At 39.0% G+C, this 14,302-nt stretch overlaps 1 protein-coding gene across 2 annotated transcripts in view; it reads left to right on the top strand.

The window, feature by feature from the left end:
- The window catches only part of LOC109066536 (G protein-coupled receptor kinase 5-like), a 50,780-nt gene that overhangs the window by 244 nt on the left and 36,234 nt on the right, over nucleotides 1–14,302 (top strand). For both annotated transcript variants that reach the window (XM_042762685.1, XM_042762686.1), the window contains exon 1: nucleotides 1–1,163. This exon is cut by the window's left edge and continues 244 nt beyond it. In XM_042762685.1, coding sequence (XP_042618619.1) covers nucleotides 1,112–1,163 — 52 coding nt within the window. In that variant the 5' untranslated portion in view covers nucleotides 1–1,111. The remainder of the gene's footprint in view (nucleotides 1,164–14,302) is intronic.

The following is a 14,302-nucleotide window of genomic DNA, read 5'->3' as shown; positions in this document are numbered from 1 at the left end:
CAGTGTTTTCACATACTTAGAAGAGCAAAGCCATGGCTACAGTGAATATATTCGAGTAAACTGCAGACTTATTACAGTGAGTCTAATAATTTTGCTTACACTGACAAAATTTGGTGTGTATCAGTTTTGTTTTGTTTTTTACTTAGAAATTGCATATATAATTTTCTTGAGTCTGAATATTATCAGAGATTGCATCACGGCTGTGTTCAACAACAATTTTGCTTGTGTGATATTGCTTCATTTTTATCTTGGTTGCTCAGTAAGCCGTGCACAAAACTTACATGGCCACCGTTTAAATGAAAAATAAAAAGGGTGTCATTTTTCTTCTTTGCTATTTATTGGCCTTGACTTTCAATCCTGGGCTATCCCAGTTTCTATTCTTGCACCGACTGAATGAGCGGGAGCGGCTTGAATGCGCTGCTATCAAATGTCCTTTGACAGCCATGCATGCTTGTTCTCGGTCCCGTGCGTCACAGCTGCATCTGAACACGCCCCTTCCAGACGCTTGTTGAATAGGAATGACAAGGAAACATGACAAGCGTTAAAGATGATTCTCATATACTGTTATAACCGCGCGCGTTCACGTCCTTTCGCCTCGCAGCCGCGTCATTTGAATGCCGCTCCGCCACTGTAGATCTGACCGGAGCCACGGGGAAAGCCGCTTGGGACCCAGCCAAAAATTACAACCGAAAGGAGAAACCCAGCCCTGCTTCGATTACGCACCGAGAGAGGGAGCACGCTGATAGTGACAGCGGCACTTCAGCAACTCATCTGTGAGCCACCGCGCGATAACTACTCGGTCCGTTTTCTGCCGTGCAGCCTCAGAGGATGTAGACCTCGGCCTGCTGTCTCGGGCATGTTCGGTTTAACGGGACTTGTCGCCAGTGGCTCGTTTAAACAGGCAATGCCTTCCTTACGCGTTTTTTGGCGCAAACTACAACAACCGCACGCGCGTGCCAGCGATTCGTTGTTTTGCTTGTCTATACGTGTGTTGATAGTTTAAAATGCCTAGGTTTTGATTTAAATACTTTTATACGGACGGACAATAGCGTATTCGGCTGGGAGGAGTAATAAGGAGCTCTATCTACTCTTCGGCTTGCACGGTTTTTTGATGGAGCTGGAGAACATTGTTGCAAACACGGTACTCCTGAAGGCAAGAGAGGGTGAGTACGGAACACTAATGCGAAAATGCGATCTATCATGTTTTAATCGCGTGTACTTGGTTTTACAGCCGCGAAACTGCTGCTCGTGCACCTATCGTGATGATGTAATCTCAAACAGATGCTGTGTGAATTTGTCCAGCACGACCTGTAACGCTGTCTGCGTCCGAAAACTCTCAAACGCTGCCTTCGGAGGCAGCATTCCAAAGCAGGAAGGCGTCAAGGCACGTTCGAATCCGAATTCTGCTTCACTTCCTGTCTCCGGAGGCACCTTCTGATCGAATTTTGAAGGCAGTGTAGATGTATCCTTCGCTGCCTTTGATATCCCACAATCCTGTGCGGTCCATTCCGTGACGGTTAAGCTAAAAAAAAATAAAAATAAAGATGGCTTCTGAAAGTTGCATTTGGTGGACAGTTTGTGTGTAAATGTATATTTCCGACTAACCTTTTGCACTTTTGATGTTATTTCCAGCGAGAAATCAGTATTATAGTAATGAAATATTAATTTAGTTATCACCAAAACTCGTTCTATATTTTGTTGTAGATCGTTAAACCGTCACGCAGCCTCAGAAACCTGTCCGAAATCAGTTTCATGAAGCGCCTCATACGGCAGCAAGTCAGCTTCATAGGCTTTCAGACGCAGCCATTATTGTTTTGAAAACCAGAACAACGACGTCATAATGCTGTAACACTGTCTGCATCCGAAAACTCTAAAATGCTACCTTTGGAGGCAGCAATTCAAAGCAGGAAGGTGTCAATGCACGACCGAATCTGAATTCTGCTTCGCTTCCTGTCTACTCTACAGAGGTACCTTCTGATTTTTGAAGGCATAGATGTATCTTTCGCTGCCTTTGATATCCCACAATCCTGTGCGGTCTTTCGTGAAGTGCCTCGGTGCAAAAACACTGCCTGCAAAGTCATTGCCTCATACGGCAGCGAGGCAGCAAGTCAGCTTCCTAAGTTTTCGGATGCAGCCATTGTATCTTTTGACAGTCGGTATGCGTTACAGGAAAACATCAGCCTCCTACATCCATTTAACGCGCTGAAAAGTGGGTCGTGGTTTTTACAAATACAAGTTCACTACATGCTATGTTTTCACTGAGGTTGCTACCTAACGTGAGGAAATGGTAGATATGTTGCATCTGCTGTCTTTTTAACGTTATTCCACACAGACACACAGTACTAGTTAATATAAATGCGGTAGGTCCTCCGAACCAGGTCAGACAGTCTATGAGGCGACGTGAATGGCGCTTGTCTTCGTTACCACCAACACCACAAAAACCACTACTTCCTTTCCTTTGCTGATGTTTTGATACAGAAGGCCTCGTCAGACGATCATTATTCCGCTATCCTGAAGTGACGTCTGAAGCTTGATTGATTTCAGTTCAGATTGAGCCAAATGTAAGCGAGAACCACAACACTAGGGTTGGGGAAGTGTAGTATGTGCCGTCAGGCCTTGAATGGGATTATGATAGGACAGAGATGATGTAGCATACAATAAAGCGTTTTGACATTTTCTCCATTTACTCTGACATAATCTTCATATTAAAAGTTAGTTGCACTACAGTTCATGTTGTTTTGATTTCAACGAACCTGTTTTAGAGATGGTGGCCTGTTTTCAGTCAATCAGTTTTAAAAGGAACACAATACATAAGAGTCTGTTTAAAATTCACACTTCACTTTTTGCTTAGAAGTGATTCTCTTATCAGTTACAATTCAACGAGGCATTCAGATTTTACCTCTTGCATTTTGTCGTGGTCTTAATCACCAGCTACATCTGAGTGTGTCATTCAGCTTGTGCTTCTTGCCATCCGTTGTGATCGTTCAGAGTTCAGTCATGACATTGTTCAAAGATTGCAAAATATGGAGCTGCTAAACCTTGTTAGCCCTAGCGTCCACACATTTTTTGCGCCGTTGTGTCCGTTAATTGCCCATATTCTCCCGTGGCCTGGAGGCACAAGCTCAAATATCCAGTTCCTATGCTCTTTGTTGCCCTTAGACTGGAGTTTACCATAAAAGACCAGATTTTTAAGTGTAGGATTCACAGTTTAACTCACTATGTTGTTGAACAGAGAGCGCTAGGCTAGGCCAGTAAGATTAGCTGCCTTCCTGGTCGCTGATGTAACTGAATAATGTAGAGAATTTTTAAAATGAGTATTCATTAAAGAAGCTTGGTTTATTTTTATTTTCCACACTGAGTTTCTCTCATAGGACAGTGGGTACTAGTGTACATGGTTATTGGAGGGACGTTTCACAATGCTTTGTACAAATATTGAAAAAGCCTTTTTACATGCATGTCTTAACATTTGTTTGGACTGTCCTGCTTTTAATACAAGTAAACAATATTTTATTTTTATTCAATAAGCTCACTTAAGGACTTGTTTATAAGATTTTTCCAAAAAAAAAACGGTTTAGAATTTTCATCATTTGTAAATGTAAAACATCTTAAATAATCCTAATGGTTGTATTTCTATTTATTTTGTTTTTATTTTACTGATTTCAGTTCTTGGCATGAAAATAGCATCAGTTGTTCACATTTCATTAAAAGCTATACTAGTACTTCTACTACAAACATGTTTCTCGTCATGCTGCTGCTCTTCAGTTTGAAACCCTTTTGCACATGCAGTGAACAGGAAATCTGTGTTTTTAAAGTGGTCTTGTGTTTATTGATGTGTGCAGGCCTCTGTGCATGTGTGTGAGAGAGCACTTGTTCAGTGAGGGTCTGCTTTGTTTGTTCTTTATCCATGTGTGTGTGTGTGTAACTGTCCCCCCCATTTGTTTATCGCACTGTGTTTGAAACTGAAAATGAGGCGCAAGGCACGCAGACTCTTGTCCAAATGTTCGACTAGCAGCAGATAACAGGAAAAGCAGGGTTTACAGGCCACACAGTGTGTTTACATGGCTGAAGCCACGCTTCCGAAATCATTAGAGAGTCCGGCCAGAGCCAGGCAGCCCCAAACTAAACAGAAAACCCATCTACGTCTGCTATGATATTCTTCTTGGAGACCGAACATATTCAGGCACAGACATCATGTTGGCATTGAGAAGGTAGGGAGTGTACATTGAGTGTTGTCTTAATGCGTATTAAATTTGTATGTTTCATTTCATTGAGTATTCTTAGTTATTCTTGTTGCCTGCTATAAACCTAGCAACAACTAACTTGAGCTTAAAAGACATGTTACATTAATGCACACTATAGTTTGGAAGTCTGATTCCACCTCAGAGTGAAATTTAAAATGGGTAATTGTGAGAGTTTTAAAAAAGAAATTATTAGCAAGAAATACACTAATGCACGCTATAACATAGAAGCTTGTTCCCCCCTCAGAGTAAAAAAATAAACAAGTAATACACAAGTTGTACACAAAGAAATAGTTGCATTTACGAAGACGTAATTATGAGATTTTAAAAAAATCTCTGAGTTTCTCGCAAATGCAACTTTGTTACTGCAAGAAATACACTTGCAATTGCAAAATGTAAAGTCGCAAATGTGAGATGTAAAGGGTTTCAGTACTATAGCACCCCTTGTGGCAGTGCTGAGATTGTGGCGCGTGCTTGGTCTCTGACACACATTGGAATGCACTGACACATTAAATTGGGTTAGCGTTGCAGCATTTGCACTCATGTACTTGCCTGGAGTATGTTTCAAGCATCCTCACCCTTTTCCTCCCACCACTAGTGACATCATTTCCTACTGTAAGCTGCTGCATCAAGTGAAGTGGTCCAATGTTAAAGTAAGTCCCGATGCACAGACATTATGCAGTTCTACAAGCCTAGTAAATTTCCACAAGCATGAGCCGTGAGAATTGTTTAGATTTATGAGGGAAGTGGAGGAGAAATATAAAGTTGAGTTCAGGACCTCAGATATCTGGTTTCGTTATCACAGACAGACAATACATGCAGATAGGAGATTAAAAAAATAGCCTCATCGTCTTCAGTCCAGGGTCAGAGAATATAAAGTCAATATGAAATTAAATCCAGCCCAGTTAGGTTTCCTAATGCACGGTGAATGGTCCATCGGTGGAAATTGTTCCAAATAAATAATTTTCTTTATAATTTTTTGTTAAAATGTATTAACTTCCTCAGAAAATAACTTTCCCCTTCAACTAATGTTACTGGGGATGAATCTGATTTAGGAATTATTTTTGCAAACTTTCATTAGATTTGGCTTCATTCTGTTATGGATTACCCACTTTTCCCAATCCAACCAATTTCCTACATTTTTCTAATGAACATCCTATCTCCCTTGGATTGTTTCCAGTTTGGAGGTGTATCAAATCCCAGTAAAAGCTTTGTATTTTTTTCAAATCTACCTGTTTTCATAGTTGACTTGGAAAAGCTATTGTCAGTCAACTACTCAGTCTTAAGGAAGTCATCTGTAATAACTAATATATAATTATATATTTTTTCAATTAAGTATTGTTATTTTTCAGCATCTGGTACACTCCAATCACATGCATTTTTAGGTTACATTTTATTTCGATAGTCCACTTTAGACATTCTACTAACTATAAGTAACTTTGTAACTACATGTCAACTAATTCTCATTAATTTGCAACTACATGTCTACTAACTCTCAGAGTTAGTGTTAGGGGTAGGTTTTGGGTTAATGTAAGTTGACAAAGAAAGTGTTAGAAGATATTAAGCAGACAGTTTACTAATACTCTACTAACTGCTAGTTGAAATGTAGTTGCAAAGTTACTTACTGTTAAGAGAATGTCTAAGTGGACTATCGAAATAAAGTGTTACCCATTTTTTTATTGTGTGTTCATCTAGTTTGCGCTATTACATTTAGGAATAGCTATAGCCTAGAGTGCAACAGTGGTCTAAATATTCATAGTACAGTTATTAGAACGTTATGGATTATGACGATTTAAATTGTTGAAAAAAATCTATGGAGCCTAGTAGACCTCACTAATTGGCTAGTTGATTGGTGGATAACTATTCAATCACCCTGACCCATCCTGAATTTGTAGATTGTAGCATAATTAAGTCGACAGCTTTAGATGTACCATGGAACAATAACTAAGAAAAGGCCTGTCAATCCGGACCTTAGGACCTTTTTTTTTTACTTTGGCAACATCTCATGGAAGTAGCATTGTGTTGGTGCCTTTTCAAAGAATGAGTGAGTGACTGGCTATGTCTGAGAAATGGTGGGGGGTGCATTCCTAAGCAAGGCTGTAATCTAACCCTGGCCTCCTCTGACAACTGAGGCGATGTGGAGTGCACATTGTATCCCATGACGACAGCGGATGAGGGGCTCTCCTTCCCATTCAAAAAGTCTGGAGCTGGCAGACTGCTCCACTTCGCTGGAAACTGTGCCGTGTGAAATCCTGAAGAATAAACGTCAGCCAGACCCATCTAAATGAAGACAGAGGCAAAGGTGGAGGCTAAAGTACAGAGAGCTAAAAAGTGCTAGTGAATGCAAGGCAATGAAAACAGGGAGAGAGAACTGAGAGAAAAATAAATACTGTATCAGTCAGCGTTAGCCAGATGCTTAAAACGTGACATCGCTGCATGGAAGTACTACATTCTTGTGTTAATACACGTGCAGCTTGTTGTCACAGCAGTGTCTTACAGAAATGTAGTTGTTGTATCATTGGTGGCGTTTGCTAAAACAAGCATCTCTATTAGTTGGGGCTGTACGATATTACAAATATTTATGAAAAAAATTGCGATAATTATGCTGACTATGTACAGTTAAACAGCAGAGTGAATATTGCAATGGTTCATTTTAATTGCTTTGCTTTTATTCACCATTTTACTAACAAGTTTCCTTATGTTAAAACATAATAGAATAGTATTTATAATAGATATAAATAAAAATATATTTAAAGATATTCCTGTATCTGAAACAGTACAGCATTGGCTCTATCAACGCCATGGTCATGGGTTCGAATGCCTCAAATGCCATGTTCATGACATATAAACCTAGCAACCTGAAAAATAACTCTAAAATTATTATTTTAGACAAAACTGGATTTCTACTATATTTATTCTACTACTTGGTCAAACAATGGCTGGTAACTTGTTCTGAACATTTTGACCAGGAGAGGTTATTCTTTTTCTCTTAATTGCTAGTTAATGTTATTACATGGGATTGAAACTTACTGATTTTGCTCACACAGAGTTATAACAACAGTTTTTTGTGATATTTTTCCCCACCTTGTTACACGTGTTTTTCCCAATTAAAAATGGCCGGCCTACAAAACATTGCTTATAAATTTCTCACTATGCTTTGTAATTGATCTGATTCTGAGCTTATGCACCTCAATTTTTGTGTAAGCATTGCCAAAATTATCCACAAATGCTTTTTTTTTCACTCAAAAATGTGCATAAGCCAGTGAGGCTAACAAGCAATCAGTGGCAAAAGAAATAGAAATCCTGTGCTAACAAAGAAAACAAGTTGGGGGAAAAAAAAAAGGAAAACACTGAATCTAAGATTTGGTGATAATATAGCATAATGAAATATTTAAAAACAGGTCATTTTTGACTGGGAACGCTAAATTAAGTAAAAGATTTGCAAAAAATTAAGACAACGGTCTATAATTGGTTCATAGCAATGTCGTATGAACACAACAATATTGATGGATTATATTTTGTTGACTTTTAAAGCCTTAAAAATGTTGATATCGCCAGCACAACTGTTATTATTGCTCTTAATTTGAGTAGGCCGGGCATACATATTTCTCAGATGACATTTTGCTAAACCATTGTTTATGCACAACCACTCTAGCAGTGACTGCCACATTGGATGGATGTGCTGTGCCACTAGCAACACAAATATGTAGCAGAAGTGCTGAAGCTTGTGTTGGGCCGAGACTGATAGGCGTGAAAATTGAATTTGACTCGTTGTAAATGGCCGGTTGGCTTGCGAGTGGATGTCTGTTGCTTTAGCTGATGTCATTTCTGTCTGATCTAATTCCACACAGTCAATATTCAGACAAACTTGTTGACTGACTTGTGGCGTTGGTTACATTTAGTAGTGGTCAAGGGAAAGTCGCGTCTGGGTTATGTTTGAAGCCAGACTTTAATGCTTTTCAGTCAAGTTTGGATGTATTAAGAGAAGATGGCATTTGGAAATTGTATGTGCGTCTTAAAATCTGGAACAAATGTTAAATTATGCACCATTTTGTATGTTGTTAGGATGACAGAAAGTTCATTTTTGGGGTTATCTACTTCAGCAGTCTGACAGCATTTGTCAGTGTCAAAATGTTTGAAGTATGGCAGTACTGTTTACAGAAACCAAATATGAATTCCAGCATTATGCAAGCAGCTGAACATTTTTTTATGTTGTAACATTTAATTTCATGTTAAATGACACAGTAATTTCCAGTGAGGCAAACATTTTTTGCCATTTTTTAACTATGAAAAATGCCATTTCAAATCAGAAATATAGTCTGTCTTTAAAGTGATTCATGTAATTCATTATTGAATGTAATGTGACAATACAAGAAACATTTATTAGCACTTTTTGATGTATGATAAGGTGACCTGATTTCTAAAATGAAAACCAGGGACATTTCCTGTCTCGGTCAAAATATAATTGTAATCTATGGTGCCCCTTTTTTTAATATATATGTATATATTTGTGTATATATATACTGTTCTGCTTACTTTTATATGAATACTGAATTTGGACATACTAATCTGTTCACATACTGTTTTTATGCCATATGTAACCTAATTGGTCCCCCCCACCAAAGCTATCATATGGCTTGAAAAGAGTCAGAATATAGTGCTTTGTTGTCTCACGGACTACTGTTAATGGTGCATTTTGGATATTGATTGGCATGGTTACAAAAAACTGTTATTGTGTAGAAAAGCCTTGTCAATGTGAGTAAATAAATATAGAATATTTTTGCCTTAACTGTTCCTTTAACAGCTGCTCACTAATATTTTAAGTGGTGAAGAGGTGCTAGAACAGAGTTCCAGTATAAGGAAAAGGAAAGGTCAAGATAGCGTGACCTTTGGCTGTCCTGGTACTCATAGAATACACGGCTGGATGATTAGATAATTGTTAGCATGAGCTGAATTTTAACAGCCCTAAAAATGCTGGCTTGAAGTGCCATCTTAATGGGAAAATATTCCATCTGATCACAATCTGTAGTCTGTAATGTTAATGAACATGCATTATGTATGCATTTTTTTTATTTTAAATATAACAATACATATTTGAGGATCATCTGTTATTTTTGTAGAGAAAAGCTAAATAACGTTTCCTGTAAAAGTTAGTGTTACATTGAAGAGTTGCATGTCACAACAGGTTATGGGTGCTTGAAGTTGACGTTCCTCCATGAAAAGCAGCTCAGCGGTTGCATCATCACTAAGGGCATTGACGTGAAGCTTTTCCTCTACATTTTCCTCTAAATGTTTTACAGGCTTTATTGCCTGTCCTCAAATGCAGTCTCTTTCTTTTTCATGTGACGTAATGCAGTGAAGTTTTGAGTGGAGACTCTAATGGAAGAGAAGGTCCATCATCATGAAGTCTGAACCTCGCCTTCAGCCCACTCACTCTCCATGAGAGCCTGCTTGTGTTTATGTGAGTGTGAGAGAAGAGCCAACTGTGAAATATTTAGTCTCGATTTGGACTGGCTGTAAAAAAATACCATGCATCACCTTGTGTGTTCATCGGTAGCTTTCCCCCCCCCATTTGACTTATGGAGGTAAAAGTGGGAATGTTATGATTAACTCCATTACTCCTGAACCATGCAGTCAACCTTCAATGTCATTTTAGGTCAGAGGACTGGTAGAATATATCATTGTATGTCTGAAATTCTGCTTTGCATGTTGTAAGCCATGAGTGCATGCCATGCTTTGCATATTGTATTGTGTGAACCAATACAACAATGTGTCCTATTGATGAATGATTTGAATAACCTCAAATTTTATAGTATATAGAGGAAGTTCTCCCATAGCGCACTGTGAATATTTCCTGCTGTATATATTTAGAAGAGGTTGGTCATGTAGGGCTGCATGAGACTGAATGCTGCACATGAGAAAAACGACTAGCATTAAGTTAAAAACTAAAAAAAAAATGAATTCTACATTTTTAGGAAGCTGTGAGGTACAGTGTGCCAGATGCCATGGGGTAAACTGAGCCAAGGAGTCCCACATTACATTTTTATGCCCATTTTTGGGAAAAAAAAAATCCTAAGAATTTCTGTGGAGTGGATCACAAAATAGGACAACATTTTTACTGGTACTTCAGAGCACAAAGCAAATTCGTCTAAATATTTTATAGTCCATCATGTGTGGTGCGTGACTTGTGTAGAGCAGAATAACAGCTGTTCAAATTCAGGAGAAAACTACAAGGCTTTCTGCAGAGATTTTATTTTCTCTTTTGTTTTGGTTTCAATTGAAAAAAGTGCCAGCAGCGCAACACTAATTGCATTTATGCTCATATCGTAATGAATGCTGCACTTAACTCTGTTTCTTGGCTGAACATTCTGCAGTGACGTGCCAGAAACCCCTGAACACGTAAGAAGAGTCAGGTGGCGTCCATGGGATGTTTATATGAGGAGCTCGAGGGGGAAGAGGCAGAAGGAGCGGCAGTGGTGTAGAGAAAATCAAGAACAGCTGGCGAGGAAGTCAGAGGCTCTGCAAAGTGTACCGAAACCGCTTTGACCCCCTGCCCGAAACAACTGCTGCGAGTGTGTTTCTGCTTCGGCGCTTTGAAGTTTGATGATGAAACCATCAGTCAGGTTCCTTCATGGCATTCCATACAACCATTTAACCAACATCCCTGATTACAACAGGCCTTTATGTTTTCCTGAATGACCTGTATGTCAGAGAATGAATAGGGTTTAGGTGATATAATCAAACGCCATCTGCCTCTCCCTAATCTTTCGTGTCGGGACAGGTATCGGGAGGTAACCGGCCCCTCCTCCTCCTCTTTTTCTCTTTCGCTGTCTATTCTTTTCCCATGGACTTTATGAGATGCCTGGGTGATGGCATTGTGCGGCGTACTTTGAGTGCTCATTCTATGGGATGCTTGTGTGTTATGTAATTGTAGCACAAAGCATCCATGGTGGTAGTCAGACCGGCATGCTTTCTCACATTCCACACCGGCGCTATTTATAGTGCCAAGGAGAGATACGGCACCTGGCTTAAGTCTCAGGAAGTGTTTAATGATTCCTGTACAGTGGTCCTACACAGATTAAACACTGACAGATTTACACGCTCACACACATGCACACCACAAGTTCATATGTTTTGTGGTTTCTCAAGAACACAAATCTGGCTCAACACTAAGGATGATGGGAGAGTTTTGGCTTAGCTGATGAACTGTTAGAGGTCATTAACAAGGGTCAGAATGAACTTTTCCATGAAGGGGCAATATTTGCACCCTGGAATTGATTTCCAGTGGGATTTTTTAAACTATGCAAAGGTCATTTTTATATTAACCTTATTAGAGGGATGGTTCACCCAAAGAAATTAAAGTTTGCTGTTAATTTACTCACCCTCAGGCCATCCAAGATAAAGGTGTTTTTTTCTTTTTCTTCAGATTTCAGAAGATTTTTAGCCGAAACTGTGATCCTTGGTGGTTCGCAAAATGCAATTCAGTGTCTTATGGCACTTGAAAGTCACAAATCATATACAGGCAACATGAAATTAATACCTGTGGTTCCTGATGATATTTTGAGGTCTTATGAAGCTAAACAATTGGTCTGTGCAAGAAACTGAACATTACTTACAACATTATTACTGTAATGTGATCTTGACTAGCTTGGCATGTTCAACTAGATGAACGTTATAAATAGAGATCAATGCAGGAACTTGTTGGCAAACAAACAATACACACACACACCACCCACCAAACAAATAAATTTAAAACAAAAATAACTGTTTTTGATCAAGTAAGCAAAGGTAAGCAAAAGAGACATCTTTCACAAACATAAAAAGGGGTATACTATATATATTTATACAGTGGGGAAAATATTTATTTGATTCCCTGCTGATTTTGTAAGTTTGCCCACTTACAAAGAAATTAAGGGTCTGTAATTTTTATGGTAGGTTTATTTTAATGGATAGAGACAGAATACCAACCAAAAAAATCCAGAAAAAAACACATTATATTAAGGTTAGAAATTGATTTGCATTTCAGTGAGTGAAATAAATATTTGATCCCCAAGCAAAACATGACCTAGTACTTGGTGCAGTACATGGCCCCGTCCATTTGGCCCTCAATGCGGTGAAGTCGTCCTGTACCCTTAGCAGAAAAACAGCCCCAAAGCATAATGTTTTCACCTCCGTGCTTGACAGTAGGGATGGTGTTCTTGAGGTCATAGTCAGCATTTCTCTCTCCAAACACGGCGAGTTGGAGTTAATGCCAAAGAGCTCAATTTTGGTCTCATCTGACCACAGCACTTTCTCCCAAGCCTTCTCTGAATCATTTAGGTGTTCACTGGCAAACTTTACACAGGCTTGTACATGAGCCTTCTTTAGCAGGGGGACCTTGCAGGCGCTGCAGGATTTCAGTCCATTGAGGCGTAGTGTGTTACCAATGGTTGGCTTGGTGACTGTGGTCCCAACTGCTTTAAGATCATTAACAAGCTCCTCCCGTGTAGTTCTGGGCTGATCCCTTATCTTTCTCATGATCATCCTTACCCCATGAGGAAAGATCTTGCACAGAGCTCCAGACAGAGGCTGATTGATGGTTGTTTTCCATTTCTTCCATTTCCGAGTAATCGCACCAACAGTTGTCTCCTTCTCACCAAGCTTCTTGCTGATGGTCTTGTAGCCCATTCAAACCTTGTGCAGATCTACAATCTTGTCTCTGACATCCTTTGACAGATCTTTAGTCTTGCCCATGGTGGTGGGAGAGGTTGGAATGGAAGATACAGATTGTGTGGACAGAAGTCTTATACACCTACTGAGCTGACATTAGGAGTAACTTCTTAAAGTGACAGGACTAATCTGTGTTCCACATGGTCACATAACCAGTCTGTGGGAGCCAGAATTCTTGCTGGTTGGTGGGGGATCAAATACTTATTACACTCACAAAATGCAAATCAATTTTATATAATGTGTTTTTTTTTCTGGATTTTCTGGATAGATAGATAGATAGATAGATAGATAGATAGATAGATAGATAGATAGATAGATAGATAGATAGATAGATAGATAGATTTTTTTTGTATTGATTTTGTGGAGGAAGTACCGTCTGAACTACAGATCTCACTGGGTCAGCAGGAGTTTGAACCTGATGTAGCTATTCTCGCTGCCATAATTCATAGGATGTTTCACAATCACTGCTGAGTTGCTCTAAGGTCAAACACTAGCACAACTGTGTTCCCGGTCGATGTACTTGCATCTGACCCCATCTGACCCGTGTGTCTGTGTTTGATTGTGTGTGTATGTGTGTACCAACAGATTTTGCCCCCAAGCTCAAAAGCTATTTTTAATTCTGGTAATTATCAAATGTCACATTAAGTATGCATGACTTCAGGAGAACTAATTGAACGTACAGTATATCAGCTGTTTGCCACAAGCTGTTCTTCTCTGGTGTTTGTTTAAAATTCTGATTATTGCTGAAAAAAAAATGAAGTAGTGTCATCACTAGTGTCATCATTTAATTTGACCCCAGTTTCTTCATAGAAATTGTACCTAGAATCGATTTCAGCTCATACTGGTTGAATCTGCATCTTCAACGTGCGTGAGATGGAAGGAAAACCATTTGTTAAAGTTATGTAATATGTAAACAAAAGAAATTAACATTATGTTTGCATTCATAGAGTTTGCATTCTGGTTTGCAAAGACACAACAGCAGCTCATTTTTAATATTCTGAATTTATTTTTTCATGTTTATGAGAATATTTGAGTATTGTCTCACCACTTGCAGCAGGACAAACCCACCACAATTCTAGTTGTTACAGGCTTTTGTCAGGGCGTTGCTACAATTTCTGGGTGTTGTGACATTGCTAAGGTGTTACTTTTGATACCGTCCATCCGTTGCATACATATATGTGTATATATATGTGCTACTTTTTCATAAATGCTGGGCATTTGATCATGCTATTCATTTTGACATACTGTACAGAAGGGAAGCAGACATATTCAGATGCATAGATGATATTTTGTTCCCTAGATATGGCTGAGGTACCTTCTTTAATGCAAGTACAATAAGCAATAGTAATAGTTAT

The sequence above is a fragment of the Cyprinus carpio genome, chromosome A8 (genome assembly GCF_018340385.1).
Source record: "Cyprinus carpio isolate SPL01 chromosome A8, ASM1834038v1, whole genome shotgun sequence".
Classification (NCBI taxonomy): Eukaryota; Metazoa; Chordata; class Actinopteri; order Cypriniformes; family Cyprinidae; genus Cyprinus; species Cyprinus carpio.
This window is presented reverse-complemented; position numbering and strand designations above follow the sequence as displayed.